A 15,150-nucleotide genomic window follows, 5' to 3' on the forward strand; every position below is an offset into this window, starting at 1 on the left:
TTCCCTAAGCACAGGTTCCAAACCAGTCCCTGGTTTGGTCCAGAAGCTCAGGCCCCGCCCCTCGGCCTAGATTTAATCCCTGGGGTCTAAGCCCTGTCCCTCAGCCCAGGGTCTAAATAGGCCAGGGCCCCGCCCCCTCCCAGACCACGCCTCCAGCCCAGGCGGGGCTTCTCGTTCGTGCTCCGAGCAAGTGAGGGGCGGGGCCAGCCCCGTTCCTGGGCGGGGCCAGAGTGGCGTACCCTCAGGCGCCGGCGCCCTGACGTGAGACGCTGCCGGTTGACGTAGCTGCAGTGCCGCCGGCCTCAGCTCCAGCCCCGGTTTTGCCCCTCCGCCCCATGGGCGTCCGAGGCGGCCGGTCGAGCTGGACCTGCTGCAGGCTGAGGGTGTAGGGATCGGCGGAGGTCCCGGCTCGGGGCTGCCGCCCTGTCAGGTGAGACGAGCTCGCGAGGCTGCGCGCGGTGAGGGCTGGGATGGGGCGAGGTGGGCAGCGCCTATCCGGGCGAGTCCGGGAGGTTTGCGGGGTCGTGGGGCCTGGGACGCGGGATCGGGGGTCGGAGGTTGCAGTGGAGGCCTAGCAGGCCCTGACAGCAAGGTGCCGGGGCTGCGGGGGCGCGCGGACCTGGCGGGGCAGACAGGGCCGAGCGCCCCGGGACGGCCCGCTTCCCCGAGGCGGGAAGCCTGGTCCAGTAGGGCACACCTGAGTGGTCAGCTCTCTGGCCAGAGGCAGGTCCAGAGCGCTTATCTTCCATCTAGGTGGTATCAGTTGTCTTCTTTTCCTCGCCTCATTGGTCGGTGTGTTGACAGTGGGATGTCTGTTAAAGGGAACGACTTCTTGTAAATTTCCTCTGAGGAAGTCATGGGTTCTGGAACTGAGAGAGTAGGTTTCAGCTGGTTTCGTGTTGGTGCTTTCATCCTCTGCGTGGCAATGGGGCAGCTTTAGTCTGACAAGTATAAAACTGGATGAATTAATCAGTGTTTGACTTATCAACACTGACTGCTGTGTGCTGTTTAATAGGGCTCGTATAGTTCGTAGTTCGTAGGCGAAGTCTATTACCACTTTTTAGCAGAGAACCTTGGAACAGAACTGTTTCAAACCTGGCTTTCTCACTTCTTTGTAGCCCCTCAGTCAACTTGCCACCCAATTGCCAAAATGCCAGAGTTTGCAAGGTGATTGCCGTTGGATAAAGTGTGCCAGGTGCCCAGAGTAGAAAGGAAACAAAGGCACACTCCCTTCCAGCAAAGAGTCGGTGTCAATAGAAAAACCCTTGCAAGGCCTCACTTTGAAGTGTGCCCCACCTCAGGTAGAACTTCATCAACATCCTGACTCCTACCTCATAGCCGCCTATGTTCTTTTCACATGAAATTTCTCCTGAAATTTTTAGTCTTATTTGAGGTTTAGGAGTTCTTGTTACAAGGGAATGTAATATTGGACCAATACTGAATACTTTCTTGGTGTGTTTAATAGTTTAATGTGAAAGGGTTACTCTATGAACAAAGTTAGAATACTTTTTATAATTGGTTTAATATGCTGTTTCTTTCAGACTTGTTAAGATGAAAAACTGCAGAAGGGCCTTCAGAAGAGGGAAAGATAAACAACATTGAAGATTAAAAACAAAACAAAACAAACATTGTGTAAGTATTTTTGCCTAAGATTGGAAAAAATTAAATTTCTTATTAAAGCCCAGATAGAAAAAAGTTGACTTTATCCTTCATTTGTGGTTCAGTCCATCAGTGACCCAGAAATCATTTTATCTGAATTTTGGACTGCTGATAATTGATTGATAATCAAGTGCCTAGCTTTTTCATCGCCAGAAGAAAGCCCAAAGTAATCTTGGCTTTATTACCACGTGCCAGTGAGCTTGTCGCTTGCTTGCTCTGTTATCTGTTCATGTTTATAAAAGGCTTGAAAAAGAACATTTATGTCCCTGTGTGTGTGTTTGTCATTGTATAGTAGTTTGTTTTTTTAAAGCACAGATAAAGATCTCTGCAGCCAAGGGTGTACCTGGAGCTAGAGTACCTTCTGCCTCTCAGCTTCTTTGTATAGGCTTGCAACAATTACCCAGCTTGAAGTGTTTTGTTTGTTTGTTTTTAAATTATGGGTTCTATAGAGAATAGTAAAAGAGATGGATAAATATGATTAAAAGCAATTTAATTCATTTAATAATTATTTATAGAGTACTATATAGCAGATTTTTTTTTTTTTTTTTTGAGACATCCTGGACTTGCTTTATAGACCAGGCTGGCCTCAAACTCACAGAGATCCATCTGCCTCTGCTTTCCCTAGTCTGAGATTACAGTTGTATGCCACCCTGCCCAGCATAGACATGATTTTAAGCTTCTGGTAAAGATTGAGCTGTTCAGGATGGCAGAAGAAAAGGAAAGATACACTTTTGTTTCTCTTGCATCATTTGCTCTATGAAGATTATTCAGTAGGTTCTCATATTAACTTCTCTTCTCTAAGCAGTTGATGTACCACGAGCGTGACTGAGCTGTGTAGCCTTAGTCCTATGGATACTCTGTTTTCTTCATCTGTTGCCTTACACCAGAATAGGCTCTTCTCATTAAAGGCTGTATTAGTTTCCTTTCTAGTGCCGTGATGAGACACCATGGCCAGGGCAACTTATAAAGGAGAGTTTAATTTGGCTTATGGTTCCAGAGGGTTAGAATCTATGATGGTGGAACAAAGGCATGTTGGCAGACAGCTAGAGAAGCAGTGGAGAGCTTACATCTTGATCCATAATGAGGAGTCAAAGAGAGTACCAGGAATGGCACTAGTGTATGAAATCTTAAGGCCTGCCCCTAATGACATACCTACTCCAAGACCACACCTTCTCATCCTTCCCAAACAGTTCTATCAACTGGGACTGAATATTCAGACCTGAGCTGACAGAGGTTATATTCTCATTCAAACCACCACATCTTGCTCCCTGGCCCCCATCAGTTTGTGGTCAATCATAATGCAAAATGCATTTACTCCAGCTTCAAAAATATCCATAGTGTTTTGGTTTCAATACTGTTTAAAACCCAAAGTTTAAAGTATCTTCTGTGACTAAAGGCAATCTCTTAATTGTAAGCCTTTGTAAAATCAAAAGTATGGATTACCTTTGTAGAGGGGGAGAATTAGGATATAGTGAGGAAATACTGGAAATACCCAAAGAAACACTGAAACCTAATAGGGAAACCCCAAATACTGAGCTTCACGTCGGATGTCAAAGGATTTAGATGGCTATTCCTTTCCAGCTTTTCTGCCTGCCACGTATTTCTCATTCTCAGGCTGAGTCTATTCCCTGTATTCAGCTCTCCCTGGCAGATACCCTATTTCTCTGGCACCTCTAAAATCTTGAGGTCTCCTACACAACTCATGCTTAATTTACAGAACTTCAGTCAGTGGCCTCTTAGGGTCTTCATGCAGGGACTCCTCTGCCAGATACCTGGCCTCAGTGGCTCTCCTTAACCACTGAGGAAGAGTCTATAATGTCTTTACTCTTTTATACTTTACAACTGTAATGCCAGAACCATGTGGACAACACTGCCACATTCTGCTGCTCACTTGGGATAGAGCCTGGCCTTACATATCCGTAGGTTTTTTTCTTTTTTTTTTTTTCCACAGTTTGGAGGCTTAGTTAGCTTACCTTAGTATACTCTCCCCCTTTGTTCCAGTGTAGATCAGGCTTAGCCTTGCTCTCGTTCCTTATCTCTTTCAGAACAGGCCTTGGTTCCAACACAGATTTCCTGCTCTTTTTCTCTTCAAGCTGTATATTTTGTATTTCCATTTTCTCTTCTTACTCTTATTTACTCTAGACCTATAACAGTGATTACTAATAACCATGTGATAGAGTCAATATTAGGTTATCTTAAAATCTTCACTGCCAAAGGAATTAGTTCATTACTTTTCAGTTTAGCCTCAGGTTAGAAGGCAGGTTTTTTTTTTTTGTCAAAATACCATGAAAGTAGTCTGAGGACAGTTGCTAGTATTTTTCCTCTCTGAAACCTCTTGAGCTGGGTCTCCATAGTCCATATTACTTTCAGTACTTCTGTCTTCTAAGCTTCTGCTAGGATGGCCTCTTAAAGTTCTGCTTATAGCTTTCAACTACTTTTCTAGTCCAAAGTCCTGAAGTCTTCCACATTTTCCCCAAACAACAACAACAACATCTGCATGGTCAGGGCTGTCACAGCAATAGCCTACTTCCTGATACCAGCTGCTGCATTCTTTTCTTTTCTTTTGCTATGATAAAGACTCCATGACCAAGGCAACTTATAAAAGAAGGAATTTAATTTGGCTTATGGTTCCAGATGATGATAGAGAAAAGGCATGATGACAAATGGCTGCAGCAGCAGCTGAGAGCTCACAGATCTACAGGTGGGAGGCACTGAGGGGCAAACTGACAATGATGAGATTTTTAAGAACCAAAAAGCCCTCCCTAGTGACATAACTACTTCAACAAAGCCACACCTCCCAGTCTTCCCAACCATTTCCACCAGTTGGGGACCAAGTATTTAAACATTTGAGCCTATGAAGGTCATTCTCGTTCAAACTACTGCAAAGGTCTTCTGTACTTGCTCAAAATGTATTTTAAACATTGGGTTTGCTTTTTCTTAAAGTTTGCATTAATCTTATATTGGGGAGAATGTTGGTAGGTACAGATCCTGCAGCCTCAACACTCTTTCTTCATTCCTTTGATAAGAATAATGAGTGGTTATAGTGGTAGATGGTGGTGATTTTGGATGAGGTTTCTAGGGTCTTTTGTGGATGGGTCACTACTTCTTAGATTTGATTAGAAGCAAATTACCTTTTTATGTGGAGATTCGAATCCCAGAACATATTCCTATTTAATGTTATAGTAGATCCTATGTCCTTAGACATCTCTAAAATGATAAAAAATAAACATAAAATAGGTACATGCTATTTTATCACATGTAATTCATTATAAAATATGTGGATATTTATTTGTATTGATTTTTTTGAGATGGATTTTACTGGGCTTAAATTCATGATTCCCCAGGAAGTGCGATTCTCCAAGGAACTGAGGTTCTAGGTCTAATTATATTTCATTAGTTATGCTGATCTATTAGTTATTAGAGTTACTGTGTCTAGCTAGGTATGCTCTGGGCCTTTTTTCTTTCAGTGCTGGGTGTCAGTGTGTTCACACTTTTTTTTTTTTTTTGTAGCTATGGGTCTTTCCAAAGTGTTTCTTTTACTTAAATTAAAAAAAAAAAAAAAAAAAAAAAGGATGAAAGAGAATGTTCATGTTATAAAGTGACTTTTTCTTCTAAAATTTAGGCTGGTGATAGGTTTGGAGTGCTTTGAGAAATATCAGAACATGTCTTACTCAGTTTGTAAACAGTGGGAAAAATGTAAAAGTAGAAACATTTATTTTCTCTAGCTTTTCTGCTGTTTCATGCATTGTCACTGACAATTGTTGCACTGCCCATTTTAAGAGATATTTTGTTTACCTCTTTATACTATACTAAGATTTCAGTGTTAAACACATAAACATTTATATATTTGGAAAATTATGATCTGTTCTAATCCTAAAAGTGAGAGTCATGGTGAACCACCAGAAAATATATTTAGAAATTTGACAAGTCATATTCATTGAATTTCGGTGAAGTTATCCTCATACATTCTTTGTGCATCTTGAAAAAATTTAGTCATTTTTTCCCCTCCACAACTTGTCTGTGCTACATAGTCAAAGGAATATTAATGATACAGTTCTCTTTATGATTTCTTCACTTTTTTTCTTAAAGTTTTTTTTTTTTAATTTGGATTATTACTAGATACTTTTTTTGTTGTAGGTAGATTGGGTTAACTGTGTTACTTGTGTACTAATAGGGAAATACCTCTCTTGTTTTTTAATTATAACGTAACTTTATTTCTTATTTTTTTCATTCTTTGTGTATATAAAAGTAATAGTCATGTTACTTTCCTATCTATGTATATGGGTATATTTACTGTATATGCATACTGTAGGTGCTGTTCTGTTGCTGAGAAGAAACACTATGACCAAGGCAATTCTCATAAAAGAAATCATTTAATTGGCAGCTTATTTACAGGTTCAGAGGTTTAGTCCATTATCATCATGCTGGGGAGCGTGGTGGAAGGCATGGCAGGCACGGTACTGGAGAAATAATTGAGAGTTACTGCCTGACCACAGAGAGAGAGAGACAGAGACAGACAGGGACAGACACAAAGACAGACAGACACTGGGCCTGGCATGGGCTTTTGAAATTTCAAAGTCCATCCCCAGTAATGCGCTTCCTTCAACAAAGCCACACCTCCTAATCCTTCTAATTTTATCAAGTTCCACTCCCTGTAACCATAATCCTATGGGGATATGTTATTCAAACCATCATACACATACCTATATACATATTTTTCTACACAATTGGCCATGTTTGGTTACAGTTTGACATTTTATTATAATTTTTCCTGAACATCTGATGGCAAGAGATCATTTAACTATTCACATGCTAACTAGAGTGAACTTGACTAGGAAGATTATTATCCTGTCAAATATTGGAGAATATATAGAAGTGATAGAGATTGTGAAGATTAATTTAATTTGATAGTTAACTAAAATACCAAGTGGCAACTTTTGGGAAAAAAACTAGAAGAATAATTATGTAGATATTTTTAATATTCCTTATTAAAACAGGTTTTTAGTGTGAGCTTTATTAGTAATCATGCTTCTCTTATTAACTTCCTTTTTTTTTTTTTTTTTTGAGATAGGGTGTATCGATATAGTTCTGGCTACTCTGGAACTTGCTGTAGACCAGGCAGGCCTTGAATGATAAAATCAAGACATTACTAATGTGAACCATGATTTTATATTTAGATAGAAATATGTATATGTTTTATTTATTTACTTGCATTTATTTATTATTTACTTGCATTCTCAGTGAGAGAAATAGAAGGTGTTGCAGTAAACCTTGTTAATTCACCTCTTTTCCCTTTACATGCTTTCTAATGCAGTTTTATGAATCTTTGGTTCCAAGTTTAATGGTTGATTTCCTTCAGGCCTTTAGATGTTCTGGAAAAGCATCAGCCATGGATCAAAGGAAGAATGACAGCATTGTTCCCAGTATCACTCAATTAGAAGATTTTCTTACAGAACACAATTCAAATGTTGTTTGGCTTCTTGTTGGTAAGTAGAATATATTTTTAAAAATATTGTGTTTTCTGCATGTCTTAACAACTGTCATATTTTAGCAGTGGTTGGCTGAGCTGGAATGCTCTAGCCACATCCTCTTATCTTTAGGAAAGGAGTTGTTCTGTATGTCATTTGAATATTTGCTTTGGAAATTGCTCTGTATTGTTTTTTTTTTTTTTGTAACTTTTTTGTATAATGATCTAGAAGTTTTCTAGGTATGTGCAAATTGTTCAAAAAGTGCATAATTAAATTAGAGAAGAAAAGGGAAGAGAAGAAATGAATGAATAAGTATACAAATTAATATGAAGCAGAAAATGAAGAAAACGAAAGAATACTAGTGAGAAGAAAGATTATTAAAGGCTGTTACTGCTGCACAAGTTGACCTGAAATCATGCTGCTTAAGTTGGATTTTGGTGTAGGAACTCAAATTGTAGAAGGAAACATAGGAAGAGTAGAAAGAAAAAAGAGACTTACTGATACTTTTTCATTTTGTTACACTGAATAGAATAGGAAGTTTGCATGTGTTGTTTCAACACTCAAAGGAGATAGGATTTAATTTTATGAAGACAGGCTTTAATTTTCCCATTTTAATATGTTGGACCACTGTAGTCCATGGATTACATCGCTCTCCTTACGTGCATGCTTTTGCCTCTTTCATGACTTGATGCTATAAGGCAGAATAGGTAAAGGTGACGCATATACCAAAGGAATAATGTTTCATACTTTGTAGGTAGGATTGAATTACAATTTGGACTTGGAGTTCTGTATTTTCTATTTGACAAAACTACTGTAAATTATTAATTAACAGCCAAAAAATAAAATGAATATTTACAGTGCCCTGCACTCCTGGGTCCTAGAATCCTGACTAGGGGAAGCGAGGAAGTGAAGACAGGTACACACATGTGTACAGAAAGGCTGGGGTCAGGTGTTCACAGTCTGATGAAGTGCCACCTACTGTCTCCACCCTCAAATCAGTGTATTTTTAAAGGACAGCACAGGGGGAAGGGGCTTGCCAGTCTCAGTAAGTGTTATCTTTAGAGCAGTCTTAGGCTGTGAGTATTCTGGAGGAGGAAGAAAGCTGCAGTTGCTAGTTTTTTATGGACCTGGCTAGTAATTTGTACCCTTGACGAAAGCTTTGGTATCCCTCTGATCTTCACCTGGCCAAGACTTTGCCACTCCCATGGAGCTGAGACATGGAGTCCTTAACATGGCTGTGCCCATGTCAAGGACAAACATTTACTCAGTACTTCAGTCTCTCAGGCTTTTTCTCTGTTTCCTACAAATACTGAATATTAGTATGAAATAGAACTCATATTAATGTGAAATACAAAGTCTTAAAAGAGGCATTGGGAATGGTCTTCTGAGTTTAATTAAGTAGCAGAATTTTTTCTTATTTCACATTTGTCCCTTTCCTATCATGTGCAGCTCCTGATTTTTTTCCTGTTCTATACAGTTCTTTTCTATAAAAAAAAAAAAGAGAAAAACAAAACAGTAGCAATAAAAAGAGATTTTTTTTTCCTCAAAACAGTTTTTGTGGTGCAATTGTAGCACTTACAAAGCAAAGCTGACAGCTGCTGTGGCTAGTGCCAGTGTAAGAGCTACTGTGTTGTTAGTACTCAGCTACTGCTTTGCTTTACAAACCCTGGAGCATGATTTTGAACAAAGTTAAGATCTTACTGTGCTGATCATGTCTTAATCTGCGACCATTATTTTCTCCTTTCTTCAAAAATAGTTTTACGTTTAAAAGAAGAGGGCAATTTATTACCAAAACATTCCTTTTTTGTTTCTCTTTTTGTATATTTATGAATAGGATGGACCAGTTTTGTTCTGCCCTGTTCTCTTTTTCCCTCTTAATTTTGGCTTTCCTTAAGAACACAGATTGACCAGGATTTGTGGGTCTCTTGCCTCAGTCTCCCAAGCATTGGGGTAGTTTTAGGTTGTTTGATTGCATTTCTTTACATTTTTCTGTCTTCATTTTACCATTAAATGGAGCTGCTTTTATCTTTACTGTTACATCCTTCTATTTGTTTTCTGTCTGTTGTTCTACTACTAGGTTTACTTTATTTTTTCTATCACTGTACTTTGTAATTGATACTTTGTTGTACACTGTTTTTGTACTCATCCAAAATTATTGGGTTGGGAGCAATTATTTTAATTAAGGAGTATTCTTTTTTTATACTAGATTTGTCTTGGACTTGGTAGTGGTTTGTTTTCAGAATTGAGTCAAGTCTAGTGGGGGAAATGACACCTTAACCATATTACAACTTAGTTCTACTTGAACACTGCAAGTACTTGCACTGAAAAAAAAATTTGGGTGATTAAAAAATAAAATCCAACCAATGACGTAATCCCAGATGCTTAAATCTCAACACACAAGTGAAAGAAACATAAAAAAAGCAAGACTGCACTATGCACTTGAAAATTCGTAATTGCGCAGTAATAGACTTTAGTGAGAACAAATTAGATGAAATCTCAAGGATGTCAAAAGAATAATGAAGAATGTTCAGTGAAAGCAAAGAGGACATGAATATACTGAACTCTAGGAACACAAAAAGCTGAATGAAATAAAGAAGCCAATATAGAGATAAGAAAGAGGAACTCACTAGAGATATAGAAATGCTGAAAATAAATCAGTTTGAAAATGAAATCAACTTGGAATGAAAATGTCAATAAATCAAAAATAAAAAGAAACTTAGAGAAAGCCTCACCTGTAAAATAGATCAAGTGAAAAGTGAGTTGTAGGTCTTGAGGACATGATAGATGAATTAGAATGTTCAGAGGATAGTCAAGGTGAGAGAGTATGAACAGAACATACAGGATTATGGAATACCATTCGATGGACAAATTTGGGCATCAGGGATAGGAGGGAGTAAAACAGTATACAGAACAAGGAGGGTTGAAGGCTGTAAGACTGAAGCACCAATTTACATATAAAGGCAAAAACCTCTCAGAATAATTGGTTATTTTAGTTTTCTTAACCAAAACTGAAGGGAGAGGCATGGAGCAATGCCTTTCAAGTTCTTGAAACATTACACTTTAATCTTATTAGAACCTACATTTTAATATTAGTATTTATTTATTGGTTGTTTGTTTGGCAAATAGGAAAAAGAAAGTTACATAAGAAAGAAATAACCTGTGATTTTAAAATTGCAAATATTAAATTGTAAAACTACAGAGTACTAAATGGAAGTAACTCTTTTGCTGATTTGTTTTCCCTCTCAACAGCTACCATTTTGTCTTGTGGATGGATTATTTATCTCACATACTATAATTCTAGGAATGTTGGTCTTATTTTAACACTGGTTCTTAACAGATTGTATAAGCATGGCTACATCCATATTGGTAAGTGTGTATAACAGTATATTTCTTCCATGTTATCATAAAATAACACATTGTAAATTTATATTTTATAAAAATATAGTAATTTTAGAACATTATTTTTGGTTCATGAATTTGAAGTATCTGGCCTTTCCTGTAACATTCCTTAGATAGTGATAAACTGCCATTTGGTTGTTTTTACCTTATCCTCACTGCTTAAAGTTCTATACTAACTTTTTAGCTATTTTTTTTATTATAAAAGATGCTTATGAAAATATTTGGGAAATTTAAAATGCTTAAGTCAAAATTTTCTTAGACTCTGCCATGAAATTGAAAATACAGTATAAGCTTTCTTCCCTTTTTATAAGGTTGATACTTTAAAAATCTGTAAGTTGATATAATTTTGTGTATTTATTTTGTGGCCAGTTTTAGTCAGTTTCTTACTGACTCAGATGGAAATTTTCGTTAGGGAGCCATGTTCCTTGGAAAGCCCAGTGGTTATTAAGTAGAATGGATGGTGAGGTGGCTGGCTAGAGCCCCTCCAGAAGTCCTATACTCAAATACTTCTTAATAAGTACATGTACGTTTTCTCTTTTAATTAGGCAAAATGACTGATGCAGACAGGTTAATGGAGAAAGATGATGAATTACATACAGTTTGGATATGTGTAGTAGCTGTTTGTAATTAATGGATTTACCCATATGAAGCAGTTACATATATGGTTATATAGTAGTTCAGTCCGTTAGTGATATTTTTGACTCTTGTTGTTATTGGGGAAAGGAAGATGAGAGATTTATAAGAACTGCAAATATATGGAGAAGAGAATGGGAAAAGATTATTTATTAACTTAAAGGCTAAGATTCATGTAAGCTTTTAATGCTCTATTGTGTATTAAAGGAATTGCTGTAGTTAATTACCACTTTTCTCTGTAACAGGTTCCTTCTCTTTTTCTGTTCTTTCTGGAAAAGTCATGGTCCGTGAAATATATTATATTACAGAAGACATGTCTATTAGGTAATGAAAAATAAAAAGAGATCCAAACAAATGTGAAATATTATAAAAGTTATTTTAAAATATTATAATAATTATAAAAAATATGACTTTGTATTCATATAAGCCATGAATCAAAACTTGTTGTTTTCAATAATGTTTAAAATTTATTTTTACAGTGAGTTAATTTGGTTTAGGTTTATTTAGACGAGCAAAAAGTTTCTTAGCTAGCGGTTTGTAGAAATGAATAATATCATTTGATTTGTAGTTGAAAAATCAAACCATTGAGTTACCTGACCATTTCAATGGTTGTTACATGAAATAAGTGTCAGGGATATTGGTAATTCTTATCAATTAGATCGTTATTCAAGATAAGCATATGCAAGTGTTGAGCATGTGTTAGCAACTATAATTTTGCTGTGAGAATGTAAAACTGATCTGAATATAATAGGAAATAGTAACATGGTTAAAGTGGTTTCTGTAAGCGTTGAAGAAAAGCTTACTCTATTTTTGTGTTTTTTTCAAAAATTGAGACTTAAAAAAATTTGGATTAATTGAGAGGTACTGTTTATACCTCATTTAAAACTGGGAAACAACTTCTGTGGCAGTCTATAATTATTTCTAAATCACAGTAAAAATAATAGTTATAAAGCTGAGAGTGAGTGTTGTAAAGCTGATGTCATGAATCCTTTTAAGGCATGAAGTCATAGGTTACTGATAGATATGAAAGAGTATCTTTGAATGTTTTCCCTGAGTTTATTAGTACCCTCTTTAAGATTTGCCTTTTACAATATAATTTTTAAACTTAAAAATGTTACTTAAAATATAAAACTTTTTGTTAGCACTTCATTTTCCTATAAATATATTCTAGCATTATGTTTTTCCTAATTAGAAAAGTTGAGTGATTTATATATGTTATATATGATATATCTATATAATTTTAATCAGTTACATAAGCATTCCTTCTTACTTTGGAGTTAGCCAGTCTCTTTCTCTTTTAACTGAAAGATGATGAAATAAGAACAAGTTAAGTAAAGTTGGGTGTGGTAGGCCAGGCCCTTAATGCTAACCTTTGGAAGTGGAGCAGGATGGTCTGAAAGAAGTTTAAGGTTATCTTTGGCTTCAAAACAAGTTTGAAGCTAGCCTGGGTTTAAAAAAGTGAGTTTGGTAAATTGTTTTCTTTTTTTTTAATCTGTCTTCCCTTAGGATTCAAGATGGATTCATCATTTTTCGGTGGTGGAAAATGTATAATCCAAAGCAGAAACAACATGGTAAGTTCTCATTTTTACATGTATTAAAGGTATTATAGATATAATCAAAATTTTCCTTTATATGTACTTAAATGTTTCACATAATAGTTTTTAAAAACCTGGCATTTACAAAGCTCTGATGTTGCATCTTTCGTAAGTTAATCCTTCATTTTACTATGTTGTTTAGTCACATACTCAGTATGCTCTCTCCCCATGTTTCTAGCACCTGTTGACAATGTGTACCTAACCATAGTCTGAATAAAATAGCTTCCTAACACTCCAATCTTTCTAAGCCATCCTCATCTTCCAGCTTCTCTTTATTCATACTTGCTATATTATCCAGCTTGGTCTTGAACTCCTGGACTCAAGAGATCCTTGTGCTTCAGCCTCTAGTAGCTGGAACTATAAGTGTGTGCCTCATATGATTAGTGGTATTAATTACTTGTATGATAGCATTTATATGTCTATTTTTGAAAACTATTAGGTCTCTTGTTCTTTTTTTCCATTAAATTTATTTATTTATTTCAAGTTATTCACTTTGTATCCCAGCTGTAACCCCCTCCCTTGTCCCAAATCCCACCCTCCTTCCCTCTTCTCCTCCCATGCCCCTCCCCCAGTCCACTGATAGGGGAGGTCCTTCTCCTCTTCCTGATTCTAGCCTATGAGGTCTCCTCAGGACTAGCTGCATTGTCTTCCTCTGTGGCCTGGTAAGGCCCCCCCTAGGGGGAGAGGTAATCAAAGAGCCAGCCACTGAGTTCATGTCAGAGACAGACCTGCTCCCCTTACTAGGAAGCTGAGCTGTCATGGGCTACATCTGAAGGGGTCTAAGTTCATTTCTTAACCAGTTATTTTCTTCTTTTAGAGTAGTTTGAGTTCCTTATATATTTTGTGTATCATCTTTATCAGAGGACTTTTAAAAAATCAGTTGTGCGGTTTGAAAATATTTGTTCTCAATGAATAGTTTGTATCTTGTGTTAATTATTTCCTTTGTTTTATGTCAAAATAAAATAGTTTATAAAGTAAAATACTTTTATTTTGGCATAATCTCATTGGTCTTTTTTGCCTGTGTTTTTTGAGTCAAGTCTAAATATCAATACCTGGACCAAGGTGATATTTATTTACTTCTCTTTTGTTGTTTTTTCCCCCCAGTAGTTTTATGATTTGGGGGTTTACAAGTCTTCAGAACATTTTAAGCTGATTTTTTAAAATTTATTTTTTTACTTATTACAGTTTACTCACTTTGTATCTCAGCTGTAGCCCCCTCCCTCATCTCTTCCAATCCTGCCCTCCCTCCCTCTTCTCCCATGCCCCTCCCCCAGTCCACTGATAGAGGAGGTCCTCCCCCCTTCCATCTGACCCTAGCCTATCAGGTCTCATCAGGACTATCTGCATTATCTTCCTTTGTGGCTGGGTAAAGCTACCTCCTAACCCCCTTAGGGGGAGGTGATCAAAGAGCCAGCCACTGAGTTCATGTCAGAGGCAGCCCCTGTTCCCCTTACTAGGGAAGCCACTTGGAGACTGAGCTTCCATGGTTAAGCTGAATTTTTAAATATGGTTTTGAGATGAGATCCTGCATGTGTATTTAGAATTATCAACACCACTTATTAAAGAGACTTGTTTTTCAAGTTCTTGGGTTCATTTCTAGGTTCTGGTGTCCTATTGGTCTGTTTGTCTCTTTTTGTTTTTCTTTCTGTTTTAAGAATTTGATATGAAGTAAGGAAGCTTGATGGAATGGCTGATGTAATAAGGATTGTATTAGCTCTTAGTCATGTGGTAAACCTGGAGAAATAGCAGAGAATCTAGGTCAAAGAACTACCTAAGTGACAGGAAACTTACAGCTCATAACCATCATGTGCTTGGGTTTAATATTATTTTATTTTTTTAATTTTTACTCTTTATTTTTTCTTCACAATTTATTCATTATATATCCCGACTGAAGTCTCTTCCCTCAACTCCTCGTAGTCCCACCCTCTCTCCCTCTTCTTCCTAACCTCTTTCCCTAGTCCACTGAAAGGGAGAGCTCTCCACTATGCCATCTGCCCATAGCTTGTTAAGTCTCATAAGGACTGCCTGGGTCCTCTTCCCCATGGCCTGGCAAGGTCACATCACCAAGGGTGAGTGATCAAAGAGCAGTCAACTGAGTTTGTGATAGAGGGAGCCCTTGCTTCTCTCACTCAGAGATCCACATGGAGACTGAACTGCCAGTCAGCCACATCTTAGCAGGGGCTCTAGCAAATGGCCTTCCTTTGGTGCATCAGTCTCTGCAGGACCCCCTGGGCTCAGATCTTTTAGTTTTGTTGGTCTCTTTGTGGGGCTCCTGTCCCCTCCATGTTGCTCTACTCTCACCCCTCTCTTCCTTCATAGGACTCCCTGCGCTCTGTCCAAAGTTTGACCTGGAGTCTCAGCATCTGCTTTAGATCCCCTGTTGGGTGAATCCTTTC

The 15,150-nt window shown here is 37.6% G+C and overlaps 1 protein-coding gene across 7 annotated transcripts in view; it reads left to right on the forward strand.

Moving 5' to 3' along the window:
- The first annotated feature begins 290 nt into the window (after positions 1-290).
- Bltp1 (bridge-like lipid transfer protein family member 1) overlaps positions 291-15,150 on the forward strand; it is a 181,565-nt gene continuing 166,705 nt past the window's right edge. For all 7 annotated transcript variants that reach the window (XM_060378234.1, XM_060378239.1, XM_060378238.1 and 4 more), the window contains exons 1-6: positions 291-430; positions 1,542-1,632; positions 7,019-7,145; positions 10,377-10,493; positions 11,405-11,483; positions 12,666-12,730. In XM_060378234.1, the coding sequence (XP_060234217.1) occupies positions 7,049-7,145; positions 10,377-10,493; positions 11,405-11,483; positions 12,666-12,730 (358 nt within the window). In that variant the 5' untranslated portion in view covers positions 291-430; positions 1,542-1,632; positions 7,019-7,048. The remainder of the gene's footprint in view (positions 431-1,541; positions 1,633-7,018; positions 7,146-10,376; positions 10,494-11,404; positions 11,484-12,665; positions 12,731-15,150) is intronic.

Source organism: Meriones unguiculatus, chromosome 2 (genome assembly GCF_030254825.1).
Source record: "Meriones unguiculatus strain TT.TT164.6M chromosome 2, Bangor_MerUng_6.1, whole genome shotgun sequence".
NCBI lineage: Eukaryota > Metazoa > Chordata > Mammalia > Rodentia > Muridae > Meriones > Meriones unguiculatus.